Below are 24,170 nucleotides of genomic sequence, written 5' to 3'. Positions count from 1 at the left end.
TTGTTTAAGAAGTATGATCATGATAAAAATATGTTTATTTTGCTAATAGCAATCTCAAAGTTGTCGAGGTTGTCGAAGACAGTCTTAGATTTTACGGGAACTTTGCCTGTTTAACAATATGCGTTTAGACCCAGTGAAGAAATATGGATTACAAGGAAAGCTTTGCATGGCCTTCTGACTTAACAGGCTTCCTTTAAAAAGGAAATTGAGAAAATTTTAAAAAGAAAATGTGGGAATTAAAAGCAAAATAAGTATATCTTGTTTACTGGCATGAATGGAGAAGTAATATAGGGGGAAATAGAAAACACCAAAACACTGTAAAATCTCACTTCACAAACTGTAATTTTCCTAATATAATAAAATGTATTAAAGTTCAGATTCCATTAATTTTGCGTGTCAAATGCTGCGGTTAGTTTAATGCTGTTAGTCAATGGACTGGTCTAACATTTACCGTTTTCTCACAAGACCTTTCTTCTAAATTAAATCTCAGTGATATAAATTAGGCTGGAAGGAGAGATGACTAAAATTCTATAGAAATTCAACTTGTAAAATACTCAAACTTATAAAAGATACTCCTAAATATCTTTTAACCTTACAAGACATGTTTCTCTAAATCATTGTTATCTATTTATTAAAGCCCAATGACTCCCTACTAGACAGCCCTTTGTTGGATTTTTTATGATGGCCAATTTCTTTTTAAATATATTTTACAAATCTTTCAGTTGGTTCAGACTTTTCCCTTTGAATTGGTAAGATGTTCACTATATAAATATATGTGCAGGCAGTGCAGTAACCAGGGGAATAAGGGTAACGTTTTAAGGTAGGTTATATTGCTTTAGAAGATATTTATACCATGTCACTAATTTTAATGTGAAATCAGCAGGTTTTAGAAAGTAGCAATAAAAAAATTGTTTTCTGAAATGAAATGCCTAATGTAAGAGCAAAGTCTATGGAAACAAGTGTTCAAAGTGAGAAGAAAATAGAAATTGTTACTTTTTAAATACAAAGCATAGGATCAGAGAAAAACAAGTTTAGTCACTAAAATGAGTGCCTGGAGAATAAAACTCAGTTGTCATTTCCTCTTTGTCAACCAGATACTACCAGCATTAACAGAGTTGCTGACATTTTGAATAACTCGAGTATCCATCCAGATCCCAGGGGAGAGCCCAGTGAAGAGAGGAATGCAATTGCAAAGACTTTTTGTGATTCTTCTTTTCCCACAGAACATGTAAGTCAATTAAAAATATTGCGGAGCAGACCTTAGTGAGCTAATTCTACAGATATGTGTAGAACTGTGTGCATCTGGATGCTTTAAGACCTAACTGATCTTCAAAATAATATCAAGAGGGCAACATGGCACCATTTTTCACAATTAAGTTTGATGGAAAACAGCAGGAAAAAGTCACAGTGTATAAATCAAATAGATATAATCCAGCCTGTTTTGGGAAGGAGAGTGTGAGGTAGTGTATTATGTACTTATATTTTTTAGTCACCTAAGTTTAGGAATAGTGGCATTTGAGCATTTATTTATTTAAACTATTAAAAAAAATAGTTCACTCATTTGAGCATTTAAAATTTTAATAAAAGATGCCTTAAATAATCTAATCAATAGAGTTCAGTTGTTTTTAATAGTGCTTAAGTTAATTTATATTATTTTGGGAAACTGACTATTGCAAAGGAAGAATTTGTCTATTTTATATTATTTCAATTAAAACACAGTATGTGAAAGGATCAAATATTCATAAATATATCAAGTATGGATATAAATATTAAGCAAAGTATTTGTAGAGATTATATGGCTCCAAGAGTCCATTTGTCATATGAAAAGTAACTGACAGGTTTTTTTGGGGGAAAATTTGTAAGTTTTTTAACTTAGTGTGCAAAACTTCAGTGCAAAAAAGGCTGTATTAAAAAAAAAAAGGCTGTATTGTTCAAAGTCTAAAAAACAATTACAGGTATAACTGCTAAAAGGTAACCTAAAAAGGTTAGGAAAAATGACAAAAAAACCAACTGCATAGTCACTGTATATTTTAAATTTTAGAGATGCACATTAAACAACTTTTCCTTTAGCACATCTAAAGTGAAAATTATAATACTAACACAGCCTTAACAAGTAATAGGTTCTAACAGTACATTTAATTTCCATTTTTAAATTGGAGAAACCTCAAGATAGCATAACTCTCCCTTTGGGAAAGTTGAAACTAAAATCAGGATCTACCTTTTCCACCTTTGCATAATTGAGCTCAAAAACAAATCGTTTCAGCTTGATGTTCAAGTGTACAATCTTTAAACTATGGTAACTAAAGCGCAGTGGGCCAGGCACTGGGAAATCTAAGTTCTGACCTTGGCTAATTGGATAAGTCATAGAATCAAAGCAAAAGCAAAAATAAGCTTGAGTATCAAAGTTAGACACCCATTCTAATTGGGTTGAATACTTAATACTTCTAATTGTCCTATTTTCAAACAGTTTAAGGGTATGATAGAACACTTCACATCTCCCTTTCAAGCCCATTTTTATAATAAACCCAATAGGGAAGTTCTTTGTATCTGATTCCTAATGCCTCTTCTGTTAATTAATGTTGTTAAGAATTTATATTTATAGAATTTAAAACTTTTTCGAAGAAATATTCCCACAACAGTCCTACATCTTTAAAAACAGATGAGGAGGCAGTGACACAAATGTGAAGTAATTTTCCAAAGTCATTAGGAACACAGTCTGCAGTGGACTTTGACTAGGTATCTTGGCTCTTAGTTGCATGCTACATAACCTTCTCAATTTTCGTAATATAAAAAATTTCTTCTCAAAATACTGGTGCATGTAAAACACTAAATGTCTGTTTAGCTAAGTGATTGTCACTAGGCATCAAGCACTATGCTATGTATCATTGTCCCAGCTGAACCTTGATTACCAATTAACATCTAATGTGGGACAAATTTAAAAGCAGATCAACTCTTGCCTAGTCTACTGAAAATGCTTTGATCCCTGGATTAAACCAGGCCAATCTAGTCTCTTTATGATGCCTGTTTACTTGCTTACGTACACTTTTCTAAATCAGGGGCTGTTGAATGACAGCTGGCAGGCCAAACGCAGCCTACTGCTTTGCTTTAGTAAAATTTTACTAGAGCGTAGCCACACCCATTCCTTTGCCTGTAGTTCTGTGGCTGCTTTTGTATTGCAATGACAGAATCAAGCAGTTGTGAGACCACTTGGCCCACAAAGCCAAAAATATTTACTCTGGCTCTGTACAGAAAAAGTTTGCCAACTCCTGTTCCAAATGAAAAGTGAATTTTATGAAGACTTATAGCCAGAAAGGGAATATAAGTTCTTTACATTTTTCAACATATTTTTATGCATACTGTCCACATCAATCCTGTAAAATTCTGGGTAGTTATCATGAGCTAATCCACTTTTCCCCTACAGATCCAGAGCAACATGAAGAGTGTTTTTTATTCTTAGAGCGGGGGTTAGGTTGGTAGCCTGCTGCAATCTTGATTATACCCAGGAATGAGGATGGGAGAGGGGCCAGAGTAAGCAAAGAAAGCCACTTATTTTACACAGCCAATGATATTAGGTTCACTTAAGTTAAATTTTAAAATGCAACCGCAGGCTTAAATAAAGAGGACTAGTACCAAGGTAGGGGAAGTTCTAGGCCAGAGTAGATCTTTTGAGTCAGGCAGAAAGAGGTTAGGAGGCAAGTGACTTTTATGAGAAGGAAAGGAGGGAGCAAAGATATGTGGGAGCATCCCTGTAACTAGAATTACTTCTGCAGGCTGCAAAACCTAAATTAAGCTAAATAGGACAAGTTTTGTTAAGTGTAAACTTTAAAATTACATCTTGTTTCTCTGTACAGCCAATCCTTCCTGCCCCTCCCACCAAGTAGGTAAAGGGAAACAAACTAAAGCAGATATGTATAAATGTCTCCTTCCTTTTTCAAGATTAAAAGTCAAAGAATCACGATTTTGGAAAATTGGGTAATTTGTACTTGATATCAAATGCACCAGAACGCTTCTAGCATTTTGTTGGCAAAACAGGACCATTATGTCATACAGATCATCAATCATTTTACTCCAAAATCAGTAGCAACCTACATTTAGATTTGGTCTCTTTCTCTGTAACTGTTCTCAGTATTGCATGAAACTGACACACTGCCCACGGCGCTTAGGAAGCTGGTTCTCAGTGTTGCACGGATGACTAACACTCATTTTGACCCTGTGAACTACATGAAGTACGCTGAACACACATGCCAGACGTTATGAGAAATATACATTTATGTGCATTTTTATCCATTATCATCAGTTACTCTTTACAGTAACAGCGTTTTGTAACTAAAAGAAGCTGATGAGAAAACTGAGGCCCACAAAAGTTAAACGACTGAAGGTCTCTTGGTGGTCCTGTGCTGATACTTTTATTTTCATCTGTTATTTCATAGGAACATAGGCAATCAGACGAATATGAACCCAGCATTACCCTAAGGATCAGAGGCTAAGACTCTGAGGGGACTGGTGGCTGACTAGAATTCTCAGGAACCAAATAGAGCAATCCGAAAGTTCCCTTTAGGGAACTGAGGTTAAATGTAAACAGTTAAACTCATTTTAAAAATTATTACTATATAATCTCACTTTGAAAACACAATGTTACAAATATGCCATTTTTATCAGATTGGAAAAGATTTTAATGTAAGGCAGTACTCAAAGATCTTCACAAAGATTTATGAACAAATGACATTCATTATAGCCTAATTTATAACAGTAAATGTTTTCCAACAACTTAAATGTCCAACAATATATTAAATTATGGAACATGGAATATGATGGAGCCATGCTCTTTCTAGAGGGAAATGTTAAAAATGTTTTTAACCCAACATAGAAAATGACATAAATATGATACAAACTTTTTTAAAGTGTATATACAGAGGAGTCCTGAATATTTACATCAGAATGTCTGATGGTGGCTGGAATCTTGGGAAATTTTAATCTAATTCTCATCCTATTCCATACCTCTAAAATATATTCCCTTTCAACAGAGGATTTTATCTGAGAATCTGAGAAGACCATAAAAGATTTTTTTCAAGAAATTACATTTATTTTTTATAGGGATAAATTGGAAACAAATGTTAACAATAGCACAGTTAAATGATCACACATCCATAAGAAGTATTTTGCAGCCACTGATATTTGCTTATGAGAAATTTTAATGACCTAGGAAACGACTCACAGAGGGAAAAACCAAGATATAAAATTCTATAGAATGGTCAAATATGCTAATAGAAAGATTAATAGCAAACAATACCAAAATGTTGACAGATCTCTCTGGATAGTGGATTACTAGTGATTTTTAGTTTCTTTACACTTTTCTCTATTTTCTAAATTTCCAGTAATTATTTTATAATCAAAGAAACCTTAAAATGGAAAACTTATTTAACATGGTATTAGAAGTACGACCCAATGTGGTGCCTTGGAAACATGCCAGCCTCCAAATACCTCACTGCTCTTTCCTGTTTCTCCAACAATGGTGCTCTGAAGCCTAAGAGGAAACATGAAGTAAACGGCAGTTTTTATATGGCAGTTTACTTCCGTTAGCATTTTAAATTTTCCCCTGGCTTTGATAAAGTTACGAAACATAGACGTGTTTGGGAAGGGAAGGGGAGTAGAGGACAAAACAGATTTTTATCTGCAATGTTTTAAATATGTTTTCTTTCAATGTAAGCTTAAGACCTTTAAGGAAACGTTTGTGGTATTCCTGGAATACATTAGGGATCTTGAAGAGCTACTACATAAGCCTAGAGATTCACATTTTATAGTTTTGTGGTGCCAAAATTACTAAGGTAGTTGTTGAAAATTAGCCAAGAAAACGGTGGCTTTTATCACATACTCATAATTGCAGAGGCTTAAGGATTTTCTTGAAACTTGATGATTGTTTAGAAAATGAGTAAAAATTTCAGTGGTAAAACAAGTTTGGTATTTCCTAGGTGAAAACAAAGCCTCTGAAATCAACTCTGCCACAAAGCCATTTTCAGGCAATCAAGATTAAAACCACTACTGGTTTGGCTGCGTCTTCTACTGGTGAAGATGACTGGCAGAGCTTGGTAACAAATCAAATAAATGAAATTGAAAAGTTTCTAAGCTCCGAAAATGACAACCAACCTAAAAAAAGAAAAGCAGAAGAGATGGTAGGAAAAACTGATTAAAATTACGTTGATAAATGCTTTCGGTGGTGAACTGACTTGATTGAAATATTGATGTGGTTTAGACTAGAACACGACTGTTACATCTAAAACCTTATAGCTGTAGTCAGTTTTCCAGCTTTTTCTGTGATGAAATTGTATTACTGTTAACGTATTCTCTCAGTAAATGCTTCATTTAAGATAGCTAAGATTGCAAGGTTTGATGTTAGCATTCAGTTTCCCTCAATTAAATGTCTTTCCTCCATATACTCTTTCATCAAAGCTCTTGCTGCACACCCCAAAACCCTTCCTTACAGAATACAACTTATGTGTTATACAAAACAGACGTAGTGACCCTTTGTAATTTATTACTTTGTACGCTCTGAAGATTGTGATTTCTTTTAAATTTGAGACAATAACTATCCAGACTGTAGTCAGATTTCAGGCTATAATGTTTTACTATGATTTAGATTTTCCAAAAAGAACAAAATTATATAGCATAAAAATTCAGGTATCTGAAAGACTCAAAAGGCTGTTTTTCACTTTGTTCAAGTTTTGTTTCCAGGCATTAAGTGTGTCATAGAGTTGTTGCCATTGTTGTTTTCCAAATGTCCGATGTGTGCTATGACTGGAAAAATTAAAAACAAAGTTATTACTCAACCTTTTATCCTCTGGTATTTTATTTTTTTTACAATATTACACACTTGTATCTAGTTAAAAGCAAGGTTAAATATACACAGAAGACATAATGTAGAGTTGTAAGAATGATTAGAAGCTTATTTTTTAAAAAACCTTTATTTCCCATACTGATCCTAAACCATCTATTTTCCTGAACTACATAAACCAGACACGGAAGTCATTAATATTCTAGCCAGTACTGAGCCATTAAATGAAATGTGCTGGAAAATAGGACTCTTTCATTAAATAAGCTAATCACATTTAGTCTGAACTTTAACAAAATTATGATAAATAGCAACTATTTAACTACAGTCAACTGCTAACACCACCTTGGTTCTCTAAACATTTAAGTGAAATAGAATGAATTGTTCTACAAAATGCTGCAAAGTATTAAGTGTCTTACCTGACAACTACTTTTCTCTGGGTTTGATCAATTTTGCAGTAGACCATTTTAGTTCTTACCGCTGAAAAAAAGATGTTTTACATGACATGTTATATGGAATATTCCCAAGGAAAACAGCCTAAGGTATGAAACTGTGACCAAGTAAGCCATAATAAAACTTTACAGTTTTCCAACATTATTTTACAAACTGGCTCTTTGAATTTAATAACTAGCCCAGCAATGTGATGCAACCAAAAGGAAGGCCATGAATTTGTCCTCTGGTTGCTGCACCTATCTATATTAAATATCACATACAGTTTTTATTAAGAATTCTGGTGTTCTCTGAAATCACATGGCGGGGGGGAACGGGGCTAGTTTCTTAAGATATTATAATACATTTTATTAATCTTAAAAATCCTAATTAACAGTTAAACCACCTTATAATGTAATTATTGAGGAAGAAGGTGCTATTTCTAGGCCAATCATAAAAAACTGGTAATGGTTAATATTTGCAGATCATTTACTATGTGCCAGGCACTGAGCTGAGTGCTTTACCTGCATTAATTCATTTAACCCTCACAACCACAAATTAATTCCTACATTCCTGTTTCACAGAGGAAGACCTAGGCTCTTCACCACTATGATATACTGCCTAAAGGCCTTTGTTCTACATGACTTCAAGGAATAGACACACACCAAAAACCACATAGCAATTTATATTTCCACTGAACTTTCACTCTGCTACAAATATAATCTGCTAATCTACTAAGCTCAGTTTCAAGATTAAAAATCTTATGTTTCATGGGGTAGGAAGGGAAATTCTAGGAAAAAACGAAAATGTTCCAATTGCCTTACCATCAATAACAAATGCTTCAACATCATCAGCTCCAATCTGAAGTTCTTGTTGCATTGTGTCAAAAGAAATTTCTTTATTTTCCACTGCCATTCCCATAAAAGTAAGTAGTCTCATTTTTGCCATATTCTGTTCATGTAGCAGGCCTGAGTAACACAGTAGTGAAGCCAGATGAGTATCCATACTAATTACAGTCCCACATGATGACAACTCTTGTGTAAAATCGTGGAAGTCACTGTGTTTGGGTACTTATACAGAGTAATTTTCGCAAAGCTTCTTACATTTACAAACCATAAACTAACCCCATAATTAAATTATGGAGCCTTTAAAATTATTTTTCTATAACTACATTTCTTTATTGCTTCAGTGCCACAGGTGATAGATTCAAAGTTAAGAATAAGCTATAAAATGGTATCTCTAGGCCCTAAGTTTTATACATTTTACATTTTTAATATTTATTTATATATTTTAGGAGATAAGTATACAAAGTACATTTCGTAAGAACATTCTTATTTAATTGAATTAAACTTACTTGTACTAAGAGCCCGCCATTTAAACACAAGATTCCTTATCTACTTACTATTTGTTCTGTGTCCATGTTACTGGCAAACACGGAGTTTTAAAATATTTTAATATACATTCAGTTATGAAAATATTCCATTTCCCTTTAGGCCACTTTGGACTTAATACTTAAAAATCAAAACTGCGAAAGTGTATTTAACATTTATAGGTTTAAAATGATTAGTACTAGATAAAATTAACAGTGATACCTGTTCTTTTTGAGGCAAAAGTAGAAAAACTGTACAAATAATCAAATTTTGCCTTATAATTTCTAATAAAACATTCTGCTACAATCATTCGGATCACAAACAACTGTTAAACCTTAAAGGAACAATGAATTACCTAGTCCCCATCCTTTCACTTTAAAAAAACAATAAAACTGAGGAGTAAAGAGATTAAGTGATTTACTTATTAGTAACAAGGTGGCAGTACTAGGCCTAGAAAATAAGTTCATTTATAAAACAAATAACTAGAAATACAAATACCTACAAATCCTGAATATCCAAATTACCTATTCCTAAATAGAAGCTGAATTATAACACACAAACATGCTATTTCTTAATTATAAAAACAAGTTTCTAAAGTTAATTTAGAAATACTTAACATGTTCCTTTTCTCTGAACTTTCAACTTCTGACTCAGCAAATGACCAATCACGTACCCTCTAGTAATTAAGAGCCTCAAGTTTGTACTGTTAAAAAAAGTTCTAAGCACTCCATAAATAAATTTGAAACTTATAACATTCAGAATATTAGCAGAAGACTAAGGAAGCCCATTAATACAGGACAATTGTCTGTTAATTAGCTGTAATTATGATGCAGGCTTTCTATTTGGCACAGATTGAACAAAAACATGATCACCATAACTCAAATGAATGAGGTACCCAAGTAAGTATTGCTAACCAGGTTTAATGGAAATCTACAAGCATCAAAAAATCAATTAGTGCACATTAACCCTAATTAACAAATGCAAATTAGATGCTGATTAACTTTCCGAAGCAAGAAGGTAGCAACTGGATAACACCAGATTACATGTGGACATGTTAGGGCAATTCAGTTGACACAAGATAGTGCTACTGTTGGCCCAAGTTGTCAGTGTTGATAAAGTGTTCTGAGATAAACTGATGCCACCTGTGGAACCTAGACATTTGTAACCAGACTTTCAGCTGTAATAAATGTTTAATACATCTAAAAACCAAAAATAAACATTTAGTAAGATGTTTTCCCCAAAACACCTTTCACAAACAGATTTCCAATAAATGGTTGCTAATTTGCACAGATTGTGAGAAACAAGAGGCAAAATAGGGAATCTGATTTCTGGTTTGCACAGAAATTCTATTATGTTTTTTCTATTACAGAGAATACTAAAAATTTTTCTCTATATTTGGCAATATAAGAAAATTACTTAACGTTACCAGTTCAATGGACATATTTTAGTCCTCTTTTAATATGATAAAATGATAGAAACTCCTAAAATTTTTAATATATAATCTAAAATACTCTTGAAATTAGATTTGTTTTACTGCTACGCCCTGTGCAGTGACAAGCTTACCGTAAATCAAAAAACTTAAGAGGAATGAAGATTGTTTCTAGAATGAATTATGTAAACTAACACATAGAAACCTGCATTTAAAAACATTTCAAACTGATGTTTAAAGTAAAACAAAGAACCAAACTTAAAGCCTTTAGGACTCTTGTTCTCAAAATCAAACTATTAAGCTAGTGAAGTCTGAGTTTAGACTTGTAGAAAGCTGTGCTTTGTTTCATGAAAGTAGAACATTACCTTCAAAGAGGAAGTCACAGTGTTCTGTGTCATATTTCAATTTTAAAGTTATAAAAAAATCTAATTTTATGGAAACATTTATTCATTACTAATATGTCAAAACCTTAATGCAGTAATAAAAAAATGTGCATCATTGAGCAGTTTCTGCATTGTCACTGACCCCTGTCTTAAAATGCTGCAATATAGAAAACGTAATTTTAATGCATGCAATAGCTTATGAACCAGTGCTCCTTTGAAACAGTCAATTACACATCAATGGGGGAGTGTCAAAGTGTTAATTACTACTCCTTTTTCTTTGGTGCGTAAATAAAGAGGTTGCTGACATTAACATTCCATCACATAGCTTCATGCCACGAAACAAATTAACTGGGACAGAATGTGGTTTTCTGGGTCTAGTGCACCTGGCAAAGCATTCAACACAAACACACTTGCATCTACTTTATCTTCGTGTATTTCAAACGCCTTATTATGTTCAGAATAATTCAATCTTCCCAATTCCAATGGCTGCACAAAATTTACAGGTGACAGGACTTAATGATTACCAAATTGAGGACTAATAGTATAATCAAAGTAGATTATAAATGTATTCTTTATCTACACTTCAACCAACCAGGAAAACTAAATTCAATTTTAATATGGAAAATATAACTAGCCTCTAATGTGTTCTGATTATTGCCCAGTAGAAAAACAAAGCACCTTAGCTTCAGTTGACTTCACTCTCAAAAAACGGGTAGTTTTAGAACAATTTAAACCTGTTCAACTACAGATTTTCTAAGTTTTCCCTTTTTAATTTTAGCATGATAAAAACATGCTCCAGAAGGAAAATACTGGATATATGCAGTTTGCTCTATGAGGATAAGATTCAATTCGGCAACATTTACTGAACTCTGTTGGTCTAGAAAGAAAACTCCAAGATAAAATCATAAACCTTAACCTTACTATGCTGTCTACAACAAACTGTAGTTAGGAAAGCTTCTCCTATCACACAAAATCACAACTCCATTTCTAACTCCATCTACAGCTTCACGTAGCTGTGCTTAGCAACACAGTGTATATATATACTTCTATAATTTGTTAATGGGGGGAGGGGGAGAACCAAGTATAAAAGACTATATTAGAAGGAAAAAAGCTATTTGCTACAAATGTGACTATGGCTTTTTAAAAGAAGTACCAAAAATGTAAATCACCGAGAATAAGATCTTTTACACCACTGGTTAGGGTAACCTACACATAAGGCTATGATCATATTTGCTGGATCTTTCATTCCTATCTCTCTCTCTACCCCTCCAAAGAAAAATCCCCAAAACTTACCAAGTGAATCAATGAAGTCTTTATTATTCTGATAAAACTTGACATATGATGCCAATTTAGCACTCACAAAAATGGTTAAAAGCTATACAGATAAACACAAAAAGACAAAGATACAATATTCAATATAGAATTAAGATTTATACTCAAGATATTTTTAAGACATTGACTCCCAGCAACAAGACTCTGCATTTCCTTCAAGCAGAAATTTCAATCTGTTTGATCAAATTACCATCTAAATTTGATTTCATTAAAACTCACTTAGATGAAAGAATCAGTAAATACAGTGTCCTCTAAACGATCTATCCAAAAAAATGGTGGAAATGACATAGTACAAATAGAAATAATCCAAAATGTATTTATAATTGCACTTGAAAAGTACATTCATCTGTTTTTAAATATCAGATTTATCTTTCTAATTGGGGATACTTGACACTATATACAAGAAGGAATTTGTATTCTCTAAGTTCATAATGGCCAGGCAAGTGAGATGAAGGAAAGGGAGGAAGAACAGGAGCGTGTTCGGTGGTTGGAGAAAAGCTACATGCTAGTCCTAAATTTCAGTCTGGTCCTGATACAAAAATGAATATAGTTCTTCTCTTTCTAGATTTCTCTAAGAGTCATGTTCATTAATACAAAGAAGTAGAGTTACGGTTCAGTATGTTAGATTTAGGAGAAAAGAATATTTTTAACATTAAGGATAAACTACTTACATCATGAATAAGCTCGCCTTCCAAAAACTTGACTGGTTTTAAAGTAAGAAGATGGTCAAAAAGAAATGCATTTGGGTCTTTCAATGCTCGCACAATACACCTTAATTAGAAAACAAAAACCCAAGCTCAGAGTCTTGAAATGCAGGTACTTTTCACTGCCTTTGCAGACTGCAAAATATATTCAATTAAGTAAAATATCTATGAGTTCAATATACACTGCATTAAAAAAGCTACAAAACTGGGCTTAAAACAGGCCAATAAATCTATCATTGATGTGCATTTTAATAAAATTACTCGTAGAGGGACTTCCCTGGTGGTCCAGTGGTTAAGAATCCACCTTCCAATGCAGGGGCTGCGGGTTTGATCCCTGGTTGGGGAACTAAGATCCCACATGCTACGGGGCAACTAAGCCTGTGCCCTCAACTAGAGAGCCCGTGTGCCGCAAACTACAGAGCCCACGTGCCACAACTAGAGAGAAGCCCATGCGCCACAACGAAAGATCCCACATGCAGCAACGAAGATCCCACGTGCCGCAAATAAGACCCGATGCAGCCAAAAATAAAATTAAATAAATAAAATTTAAAAAATAGTTACTCGTAGACAAAAACACAGCTGGAGAGAAAGCACCACCAAAGTAATCAAAGAATAAAACAGCAGCAGTATTTTACTATTTATGCCAGACACTAAGGTAAGTGCTTTAACATGTATTACTTCATTTCATCCTCACAGCACCCTGAGAGACATACAGTATTATCATGCCCATTTTATCAACGATGGAATAAACCCTATAAAGAAGTTATCATAATTTCCATTTCATAGATTTAAAAAAACTGACTCTATTCTTATTGCTACTAAATAGATCTAGGACTGTTTGAAGCAGTTATTCCCATTAGCAATGGGCTAATTTTTACAGAAAGCCACCAGCCTTTCCCCATCTACGTACCTTAATATTAAGATAAAATCAACCCAAGATTAGGTTCTACTACTCAGGTTGGGAACCCCCACTGCAGCAATACCCCAAACAGCAAACACCATGTGGCTATTTCACATGCATTCTTTGGTTTCTTTCAATACCAAATCTTGAATTTTGGTATCTACATTAGAATCCTCATGGCGCACATGGTATCAAATGGCTTTGGATCACTGGTAGATGCAAACATGACTTCAGCTATATGACTGAACGGTGTAGCTCACCTCTACCCTGCTGACAGCCATCGTTCGAACACTGCGTTTAACGTTACCTGTGGGCATCAACTCGAGCCTGGGAAGCATTGTCCTCCGTGTAACTTCCTAGCAATTCCACCATGACTTTTGATGCAGCATCACTAAAAAGAAATACAGCTTTAGGAATGTCACAGTATCATTACTGCTATCCATTCATTCAAAAATATCTACTAAGTGCCAGGTACTGTGTTGACGATACATACAATGGTGACCCAGAGACACAGTCCTCCACTATGGAAAGCGTCATGGAACTTTCCTTCTAGTAGGAAAGAGAGACAACTAAGGAAAAATAACAACTAACAAGTTAAGTGCCATAAAGGAAATAAATGGTGATGTTAATAGAGTAACAAGAGCAGAGACAGGAAAGAGGAGGCTACTTCATATAGAATGAGCAAGGAAAGTCTCTCTCTGAGGAAATGACATGTAAGCTGAGATCTAAAGGATGTAAAATAATTGGCCATGAAACGTACTAGAGGTAGAAGGTGGGGGCTGGATGAGTTTCCAGGCAGAGAGAAGACCAGGTATAAAAGCACTAGGTGAGGGACTTCCCTGGTGGTACAGTGGTTGAGAATCCGCCTGCCAATGCAGGGGACACAGGTTCGAGCCCTGGTCTGGGAAGATCCCACATGCCGTGGAGCAACGAAGCCCATGTGCCACAACTACTGAGCCCACGTGCCACAACTACTGAAGCCTGTGCACGTAGAGCCCGTGCTCTGCGATGAGAAGCCACTGCAATGAGAAGCCCGTGCACCACAATGAAGAGTAGCCACCGCTCGCCACAACTAGAGAAAAGTCTGCACGCAGCCAACGAAAACCCAATGCAGCCAAAAATAAATAAATAAATAAACTTATTTTTTTTTAAAAAAGCCCTAGGTGAGAAAAAGGTTTTGTGTCTGAGAAACTGTTAGGATAGTACAGCTGAAGTTGAGCCAACACCAGATATTTAAATAACTCCACTAATGATATCCTTCCAATTGAATCATCCTTAGAATTATGTAGATGATCAATTTTAACTGCAGTGAAAAGTACAAAATAATTAAATGCATTCTCTCAATCTGAACTCTTTGTAAATGTTTATCTTCACCCTTCATTTCTTCCTTTAAACTGATGAATCTTCAGCCAGTTACAGAAAGCTTAAGTTTCCTAAGTAGGAGAAACAGTTCCCCACCCCCTTTTTTCGTTTTCTAAAAGACCTTCTTTCCCCCCCAGTCTGGATTCAACCTGGGTAAAATCAGTAAGAGCTATACCATTTATTTTAAAAAGTTAAATGATATTCTAAAACTTCCCACAAAGCCAGGATTCAATTAAATTATTATCTTGTGCCACACTGCAAGCATAGGCACACTTTCCAGTTTTAGCAACCATAGTATACTTCAGTCTAATACATCTTATCAGTTAAAGAAATCTGAATTCACAAAGATCGAATAAAATGGTCCATTTAAAGTGCACAATATCTGACATATAATGAGGACTCAGAAGATATTACACAATTTGCACTCATCAACCACCAATATAAACAAAATCATGAAGGGGGCACCCATAAATGTAAGCATTCTAAGAGGGCAAGGCAACTCTCAGAATTCGATTTAGAAGCAGAAACAAACAAACCAACAAAAAACCAAACAACAACAAAAAAACGACCATTTTCTGTGTACTAGACAAAAACCAAATCTTAAAATTTAAATCAGCAGCATGACAGAAATTTGAATAACCATCCTTCCCTAGTTCCTTAAGTGTAGGTAGCATTCATCGACTCTGGGCCCATCACTACCAACACATTGGGAATACAATGGTTGACAGACAAGGTTCCTAGCCTTCACTGAGCCTAAAACCTCATAAACCTTTTAACCAAGCGTGTGAAGTGCCATGATAAAAGTGGAGGGTGCTGTAAATATGGGAGGAGCATTTCAGGCAGAGGAAAGGAGTTGAGTGTAGTTCTAGACCAAGCATAGGCAAACTTTCCATGAAGCACCAGGCAGTAATTATTTTAGGCTTTGCAGGCCACCTGGTTTCTGCCGCAACTACTCAAGTCTAGGCAAAAGCAGCCATAGATGATACATAAATGGTAAGTATGGGTGCATTCCAATAAAATTTTATGGACACTGAAATTTGCATTTCATATAATGGTCACATTTCAAGAAATATCCTCCTTCTTTTGATTTTTTTTGTCAACCACTTAAAAATGTAAATACCATTCTTAGCTTGTAGGCCATATAAAAACAGGTACCAGCCTCTGGTCCAGACTGGGAAAGAGCATGGTGCTTTTGCAGCTGACACAGGTTCACTATGTCTAGGGTATGATATACCAAGAGGAAGGGTATAGCGTCATGTGTATGTGAGAAAGAGGGAGAGAGGGGGAGAGAAATGGAGGGAGGGAATATCCATATAAAGAAGACAAAGTTTTTGTGGTTTGTCACTGCACCATACAAAAACGGCAAGAGGATTATTATCACATTCACCAAGCCCATGCTACTGCAATAAACAGGAGCCCATGTCAGAAAGGACTTATATGCCAAACTAAGAATTCGGTACTGTATGCTAAAGAAAATGTAAACCTAAAGAATGATAGGCTGAAATTTTTGTTTCACAAAACTATTGTAGAGAGAATAAACAGAAGACCACTTCAACATGTCTTGCTTAGGAAAACAGAAACTAATTTACAGAGGGAAAATGATAAATTCATTTTGGTCACATTGAGTTTGAGGCAACTATGGGCCACATCTAAGTAGAACCAGGTAGAAAACAGTTGGACATAAGGGTCTGAAGCTCAGAAGAGAAGCCCGGGTTGAATGCCTCTGGGAAGGGCATACACTCTAGTTCCATAAACCACCACTTCATATTGCCTTAAGTCACTGCTTCTTACATCCACTGCTTTTGCAACATGTTCATTTTTCAGAAATATTCATTTAGCACTTATATACTAAGTGCCTACTCGTGTCAGACACTGTTCTAGTAATGAACAAAAAGTTCCTACTCTTGGGAAACTTACATTCTAGAGGGGACTGACAGATAATAAACATGAAAATATAGTATGTCAGTTAGTAATAAGTGTAGTGGGGCCGATAATAGAATAAGGATGAGGGGAAAAAAAGCAATGTGAGGGTAGGGGAATACTGTTATTTTTACAGATAGTGCTATTTCCTTTTTACACAGAAAAGAATGAGGATCTACTAAACAGCAATTAGAGAAATCATCCAATGAGTAGCCATCATCTCTGATAAACACTAGCCATTCAAAGGGAAAACAGTAACACCATTTTAAATTACTGTACCAGAAAAAAGTCTAACTTTTTAAAGATGAGCTCGAAAAAATGAAAAGGATAATGACAGGAATAAAATATCCAATATTTACTGAGTGCTTTCTCAATAATGAAACCACTAGTTTAAGAACTTCATGTGTACATTAGCTTATATAATCTTTTCAACAACCTTATGAGGTAAGTACTACTATTATTTCCACTCTGAAGTTGGAAACTGAGGTACAGAGATTTATTTAGGGTCATATACAAGTAGGAAAGCCAAGGTTTGAAATCCCAGTAGTTTTATTCCACAGCCTGCACATTTATAGCATATATTAAAATATGGATTCTTTCTCCAATAGCTTTTATGCCTTCCCCATTTGAGACTGTCCGATATAAAACTACCTACTCTTAACAGTTACTGACAACTGGCTAGAATGCTGCCACAAGTGTGCTAGCATGTAACAGACAGTAGCCACTGATACAAAATGAAATAGTCTATTAATGCAAGATTCCTCGCTTAACTTCTTTTATAATAAAACGCTGCAACTTTCACAACAAAAATATAATTTCCTCTTGTGTTGTTAAATGTAAATGATCTGCAAAAACTTTACATTACTTTAACATAACAGAAACATTAATCTTATTGATCATCTCTAATATATTAAACACCCTAGCACTGAAAGCAACTATAAAAATTGGGCAATAAAACTAAAATAAAGACTGATTACTTTTCCTAAAAGTTTTTAACCACTATGTGAAAAGAGAAATGGAAAAGCCAGGTCAAAATGGTAGGATTATCCTTCAACCCTAATTCTAAAAACTGGGCCAAATATATCATTTGGAAGCATCCATAAACTGGATGAAGAATAAATATTTTGGGCATGAAGTTTGCTGGGCTGAATACAAGCCTTAGAAACTCAACACCTTGCAAAAGTGCAATTAAGTACCATTTAGTACAGTCTATTGCAAAGTTTCATCTCAGGGGCACTGTTTATGTTAAGAGACTTTGACTATGGGAAACTCTGGCTGATAGACCCTCACCACCATTAAACAAAAGTGATAGCACTACCCTGTACTAAGACATCAAAGCACCATTAAATAACTTAGTCTAATGTTACACACAGCTTTGGGATTAACAGTTGTACCATTTTTAGAACAAACGCAAGTTTTGCTTTTTAAAAAGTTTAAAGATGGGAAAGACTATTTTAAACTTTGCAGTTATCTTTAATTTAGTAGGTGAAATTTATAGCAACTCCTTAGAGAACGAAGTAGAGCAAAATCACTTATCTTACCTGTCCTTAAAAAAGTCTCAACTACTTATATTGCCATTATGTTTTAAGTCAGTACATTAATTCTGAATACCTTTTCTTACAATCCACAAGTGCCTCATAAAGTAGCCTTAAAAGGGTGTGTTTTTTCTCAGTGGTGAGGTTCCAGTCAGAAATCCATTTTCTAACCTACAACGGGATTGACAAAAAGGAGAAAATTTAGTGACACAGTGAACATATTTTCACAATTTAAAAGATAACATTTAGAAGACATATTTGCTTATTTGAGCTATAAAACTATACTTCTTATAAGCAGAACAAGTATTTCACATGAAAACTCACTTGATCCAGCTCAGTTGGAATATACTGGATGGCCCCACAAGAAGCTGCCACTTTAATGAGGCTGCAATATACTGTATATCTTACAGGAGTATTCTTATCCATCCCATGGAAAAGGTTGCTTAGCCTGGTTAACAAACAAACAATAAAACAATGCTGGAGATCAGTAACTATGGTGACTAAATTGAAGTTATATGCTCTGACAACAAACTTGAAAGGGATACTATTAAGAACGTCACATTACACGGAGGGAAATGGTGCACAGGAAAGTGACTTGTCCAAAGACACACCACCAATAAAAGTCACAGGTGACAGTCAAGTTCTAGAATTCTTGCTTTTAACCATTAAATGACAGTAACATGAAGAGCCCCTTGAAAAACTGAGCCTCTTCCAGTTCTTAACTTACAACTGCAGTCTCAGAGATGGGCGTTCACCTTCCCGAAATTTGACCAGTTTCTCACACAGGCTTTCAATCAGAGCTTCTTGCTTATCTGGTTCCAGGATCAACAGGAGGGATACCACACTGTTCATCACACTTTCAACATCTACACGTGTACGGATGACACAACAGTGATACTATAATATTCAATGTATCTTGTTAAACATGTATTTCCAGTGTTTTAATACACCAAAGACCATTAAACATAAAACACTTAAAAGGTTCTCTGGCTACTGTAAAGCAGTTCTAAAGAACACTTTTCCTTCAATGGTGTGCATTATACTAAAAAACATAGTACACATGAATTCAAACTAAACCAGTTCTGTTGTATAGTTATCATTCAGAAAGCAACTCACACATTTTATTAAAGGAGGAGGAAGTTACTACCCAAGATTTGGTTTTCAACCAGTAAAACAGAAGACTGATGTACATGTCTATGTAGTATACAGTTTTAATTTTTACTAGCAAGATGCTAATCGTACACCAAGTTTAATCTCAAACCTTAACTAGAGATTTTAGGACTCCCAATTTTCAAAATTTCCCATTTTATCTCAATAAATAGGGAATCAGCCAAATAATTAAATGGGCTTTTAGATTACCTGAAATTGTATCCCATCTCATATTAATCTAAACCTTATGAAGAGTTTCATTTTTTCCTTCAGTTCATTCTGAAATACTGTGTGCAATAACACTCAAAAAACATGTAAAAAAGATGTTTTATCAAAATAGGCTTATTTCATGAGTATAACAGATGAGAATAAACTGAAAGTGTGTGCAAAGATAAGATTAAAAACAACACTGCTTAAAAGTTCTAAGGTCTAAAACAAAACAAATATAATTCACATGAAAGTTTTAAAAGTAGGTCCTCTATGATTAGTAAATAATATTATAAAAAATTAAAGACAAACCTTTATCATCTTCCTTCAGACATACATCACAAGCTTCAATAATTTGAGCTAAATCTACATGAAGTCCACCTTCTGAGTTCTCTTCTGAAATTTCAGCTCCTTTAGATTTCAAATAAGCTCGAAGCTCAGCAGCCTGTTGAATCAAATAGGGTTGCTATGTATCTATAAAACGAACTATGAATCACAAAACACAAGATCTCAAAACACTGACGTATTTTTAAAAAAATAAAATGTAAACCCAGCACTTAATGATAACTTTTAATTATGTTAAAGTGCCTTTCCCCCAGCTCATCCACCATCACAGCCCCACAGGTTTTCCTCAACAAGTGGCTACACAGACCCACTATGACCCACACTGATCACTGTCAAATTTCTCTCATATCACCTATATATCCTGCTGGACTTCCAGTATGCAGCAAAAACCTTTCTAATATAACCCAAAGCTTTTTTGTTTTTTTTGGGGGGGGGAGGGGCAGTGGGGAAGGGAATAACTGATCTGATTTCTTTTAAAGAAGTTTTATTGCTCTCAGGTCTACATAACACAATACTTTAAAAAGCTACAGACATCACCCTGGCAAGAGAGTAATCATTTGTTAATTAAATGTTTGAGGACCTATCTAAGATAAGCGCTGTGGGAGATAAAAAGATAAAAAGGTGATGCCTTTGAATGTCACCTTGAATAAAATGTTTCTATCAAATTGCATCTACGATGTAATTACTCCTTTAAAATGCATACCTGTATCAGAAAGCACTTTTGGACCTATAAAAACATAACTATAGTACTACATCCAGGTATTTAGATATTTTCTACTCTAATACATATATAATATTTAACAACTTATTCTTCTGAGGACTTGGTATTTATGGCAACCACACATGAATGCAAACAGCGTTTAAGATAATAAAATGAAGAACTGAAATGGAGATGTAGGGATACCATTAGCAAATATGTAGGCATCACATTTCTAAACCCACAAATATGTCTGGCTACCTAAGTGTATTAAACCTGTTGCTCTGATGGTGCTATCCTTTCAGATAACACAGTAACTTCACATGAGTTGGTATTATAAACAAGATTTCATAAAACAAACCTCACCATATCAGAGTGCACAAAAATATCACTGCATATTTCTCTATGAAGGAAACATGGTATGGTCCCTCCTATCCCCCCAAAGGCATCTGTTCAGTTTCTGTTTTGTACCCACAAAGCAAACTATTCAATCAACAGTTTATTGTTTTCATCTGTCATCCTTACTGGCCACAGGTGGTTATGGAGTGGTAAAAGCAAAGAAAAGGAAACAAGGACTCTGAACGCCACTTAACTCTAATCAGAGAATATGACCAAAGTTTAACTCCCAAAGCAGTCACCTATTTACCCAAAAGGAATGGCCAGTGTGAAACAAGAACATTAGCATAACTTAACTAGAAATGACACTTTAAAACTAATATAATCAATGACAAGAACTTCCTGCATCTACAAACCCTCTTCTATGTTAGAAAAAAAACCCACTTTTTTTCAGTCACCTAATAGCCAATTGCTGATAACGTGATTCCATTCCTACTCAGATAGGCTTTTTTTTCCTTGCACATCTTCTTTTCTAATTATGCTCAAGTCGTTCCCTAGCCTTTTGTTCCCCCATTTTTCCTTCCCCTTCTTACTTTGCTCTTCAGGACTGAAGGTCTGCATTTCTACCAAGGGAAAAAAAAAATCACATCTGCAATTCTAAAAGTTATCTTACACTAGTATTGATATTTTCTCTTCTATCGAAACCAAAATTTCCATGTTAGTGGAGTAGCAGAAAAATACAAAATGACAACCCTTAACGACTTCACAGAATAGTTTTCAGTTCTGCAAAATTAGAGAAAATCATTTCAAGTTTAGTTTAACTCCCACCAACTAAAGTTTAACTTTTGTTATGGGGAAAATGAGAAGCATGAGCCATGCAAACCAAAGAGCAAACCCCAAACAGAAAATTTAAAAATATTAAGATTTTTCACCAAGTGTATGCCTCAAAGTATGAGGGTGGAATTGACGTTATGCTTTCAGATTGCAGAACTCTCACTCTTGCTCATGTAAGAATATAAAATACGGCCTACATATAAAATAGGCGTCACCTGTGCCCTTGTGGTCACATAATAATAAAGCCATTTTGATCTTTAGTACCAAATTATTTTTCCCTGAACTGCTTACGCCGTCTAAAGATTCGCCACCTCCCACTCCGGATGTGGCTGCATTTGGAGGACGGAAGCAGATACACTTCTCAATGAGTCAAAAAGTACCGTGTCGACAGACAGAAGTGACTCCAGGCTGGAAGAGCCCCGACGCCGACCAGGAAATTGGCCGTCAAGCCTCGGGCCCAGCACTGGGAGTGCTCGCCGGCGGGCAACTCCAGGAACGCGCCCCCCTGCCTCGCGGCCTCCCCACTCCGAGGTGTGGAGGACTGAACCGCGGCTCTCGGCTCCCGGGCGTCCCGCTCGCCCGGCCCTGGCTCGGCCCCGACTCGGCCCCTCACACTCCTGAGCCTCCCCTACACCCCACCCTGGCGGCATCAGCCGTCCGGGAGCACACCTGATCTTCCTCGCTGATGTCGATGAACGCCGGGACACTCATGGCGAAGGCCGGAGCACTTAGGACACTCAGCTCGCAAACCACGCCGACCGGAAAAAGGAGCGGGGCCGCGCGGCGGCGCCTCACAACCGCTTCCGGGTCAGCCTGCGCGGGTCTTGCGGGGCGGGGTCACCAGGGCGGGCGAAGCCACGGAGGCCAATCGCAGCGCGCGCTCTGGCTGGGGCGGGGCGGAGGCGGAGGCGGAGGCGGAGGCGGAGGCGGAGGCGGGATGAGCCCAAGGGGTCAGCTTCCTGCGTGGTCTCTCGTGGCCTCTGACTCTGGTAGATGGGGTGTGGTCTGTGTTCCGTATTATCGCCCCGCTTGCGCCTCACGGAGCCCACCTACCCTTTTGAAATTTGGGGGCGATTTTTCTTCGAGTTATAATTTAACCCACATTTCAGCCTTTACTGAGGAACTAGCTAGCAAGCAGGCAGTGCTCTCCACCCCGGCGATAGCAGTTTTCAAAATAAGCTCCCCCACGTGCAGCTTACATTCCATTGGGGGCACACAGAAACAAACAGTACAAAGTAATTAGAAACGCAGCCCTGAATGGCGTAGTGTTTTACAGCACAGACTCCAGAATCGAATTTCTTGGGGTGGAATCCCTGCTGCACCATTTGATGGATGTGTGATTTGGGGCAGTTGCTTAACCGCTGCGTTCCAGGTTCCTCTGGAAAAATTAGATCAAGTACTTAACTCATGGTGTTGTTCTGAGGATTAAGTAAATTAATATATAAAGCAATTAAAACACGGTGAACTCTGGATGTATTAGCTGTTATTCAATAGTTATGTAACATGTTAATTAGCACCAGTAGAACAACAGAGAAAGGGGTGCTGTGTGTGTGAGTGTGCGTGCATGCCATTTTAGATAGAGTGAGCAAAGAAAATGGCTCACATGTCATTGAGAAGTGAAGGAAATGAAGAAAGTACGAATGGAGAAATCTGCAGGAGAGCTTTTCATGCAGAAGACAGCAAGGAAAGGACTTGAAGCAGGTGCCAGGAAGCCTGTGGGCTGGATTTGAGGAGGAGAGGGATAGGAGATGAGATAGCCATGGCCAGATCATGGTCTTGTAGGCTATAATAAAAAATTTGGTTTTGACTTTAACAAGCCTCTAACAGGTTTTGAACAGAGGAGTGAGGGGGTCAAACAACTTTTTTTGTAAAGGATCACTCTGGCAGGTGTGTTGCAAGATGATATAAGTTGAGCAAGGGCCCAAGTAGGGAAACTGGTTAGAAAGCTATTACAGAGACAGAGCAAGAGAAGGTGGTGGAGTGGTGGTGAGAAATTGATTGAATTCTCGATGGTAAAACTGATAAGATTTACTGACAGGTCAGGTAAGGGGTGTGAGAGAAAGAGGAACTCAAGGGGACTCCAAAGTTTGGCCTGAATTCAAGCCAATGCCTTCTAACATTCTGGGGCAGACTATCTACTTGCAGTACTTGCAAGCTTGCTTCTTATTTGAAAAAGCAAGAAAAACAACATGGAGGCCTTGATACGCACCCAAGATGGGTATTGTTTAGGAAATTAGGGAAAATTAAGTTTAAAAAAAAAAGATGGGAAACTCAATAGTAAGAAAGAGAACAACCCAGTTTTAATGCAAATCAAAAACATGATAAGATACCACTACACACATACCACAAAAGCTAATTTAAAAAAAACAATACCAAGTCCTAATAAGGATGTGGAGCAACTGGAACTCTGA

The 24,170-nt window shown here is 36.2% G+C and overlaps 2 protein-coding genes across 2 annotated transcripts in view; one reads left to right on the top strand and one right to left on the bottom strand.

Annotated features, from left to right (window-relative positions):
• The window catches only part of CCDC73 (coiled-coil domain containing 73), a 114,755-nt gene extending 108,472 nt beyond the window's left edge, over positions 1-6,283 (top strand). The window contains exons 17-18 of the mRNA XM_059931339.1: positions 1,095-1,228; positions 5,970-6,283. Coding sequence (XP_059787322.1) covers positions 1,095-1,228; positions 5,970-6,188 — 353 coding nt within the window. The 3' untranslated portion in view covers positions 6,189-6,283. The remainder of the gene's footprint in view (positions 1-1,094; positions 1,229-5,969) is intronic.
• A 315-nt stretch (positions 6,284-6,598) lies between these two features.
• On the bottom strand, positions 6,599-22,547 carry EIF3M (eukaryotic translation initiation factor 3 subunit M). The gene is made up of 11 exons (XM_059931340.1): positions 22,429-22,547; positions 19,860-19,992; positions 18,919-19,057; positions 18,516-18,639; positions 18,268-18,362; positions 13,682-13,765; positions 12,441-12,540; positions 11,731-11,812; positions 8,080-8,223; positions 7,246-7,306; positions 6,599-6,792 (listed from the first exon to the last, which is right to left on the bottom strand). The coding sequence occupies exons 1-11, from the start codon at positions 22,468-22,470 to the stop codon at positions 6,672-6,674; spliced, it is 1,125 nt and encodes a 374-aa protein (XP_059787323.1). The 5' UTR covers positions 22,471-22,547; the 3' UTR covers positions 6,599-6,671.
• Positions 22,548-24,170: the final 1,623 nt, after the last annotated feature.

Source organism: Balaenoptera ricei, chromosome 8 (genome assembly GCF_028023285.1).
Source record: "Balaenoptera ricei isolate mBalRic1 chromosome 8, mBalRic1.hap2, whole genome shotgun sequence".
Lineage (NCBI taxonomy): Eukaryota > Metazoa > Chordata > Mammalia > Artiodactyla > Balaenopteridae > Balaenoptera > Balaenoptera ricei.
Note: the sequence above shows the minus strand (reverse complement) of the source record. Positions and strands in the feature narration are given on the sequence as shown.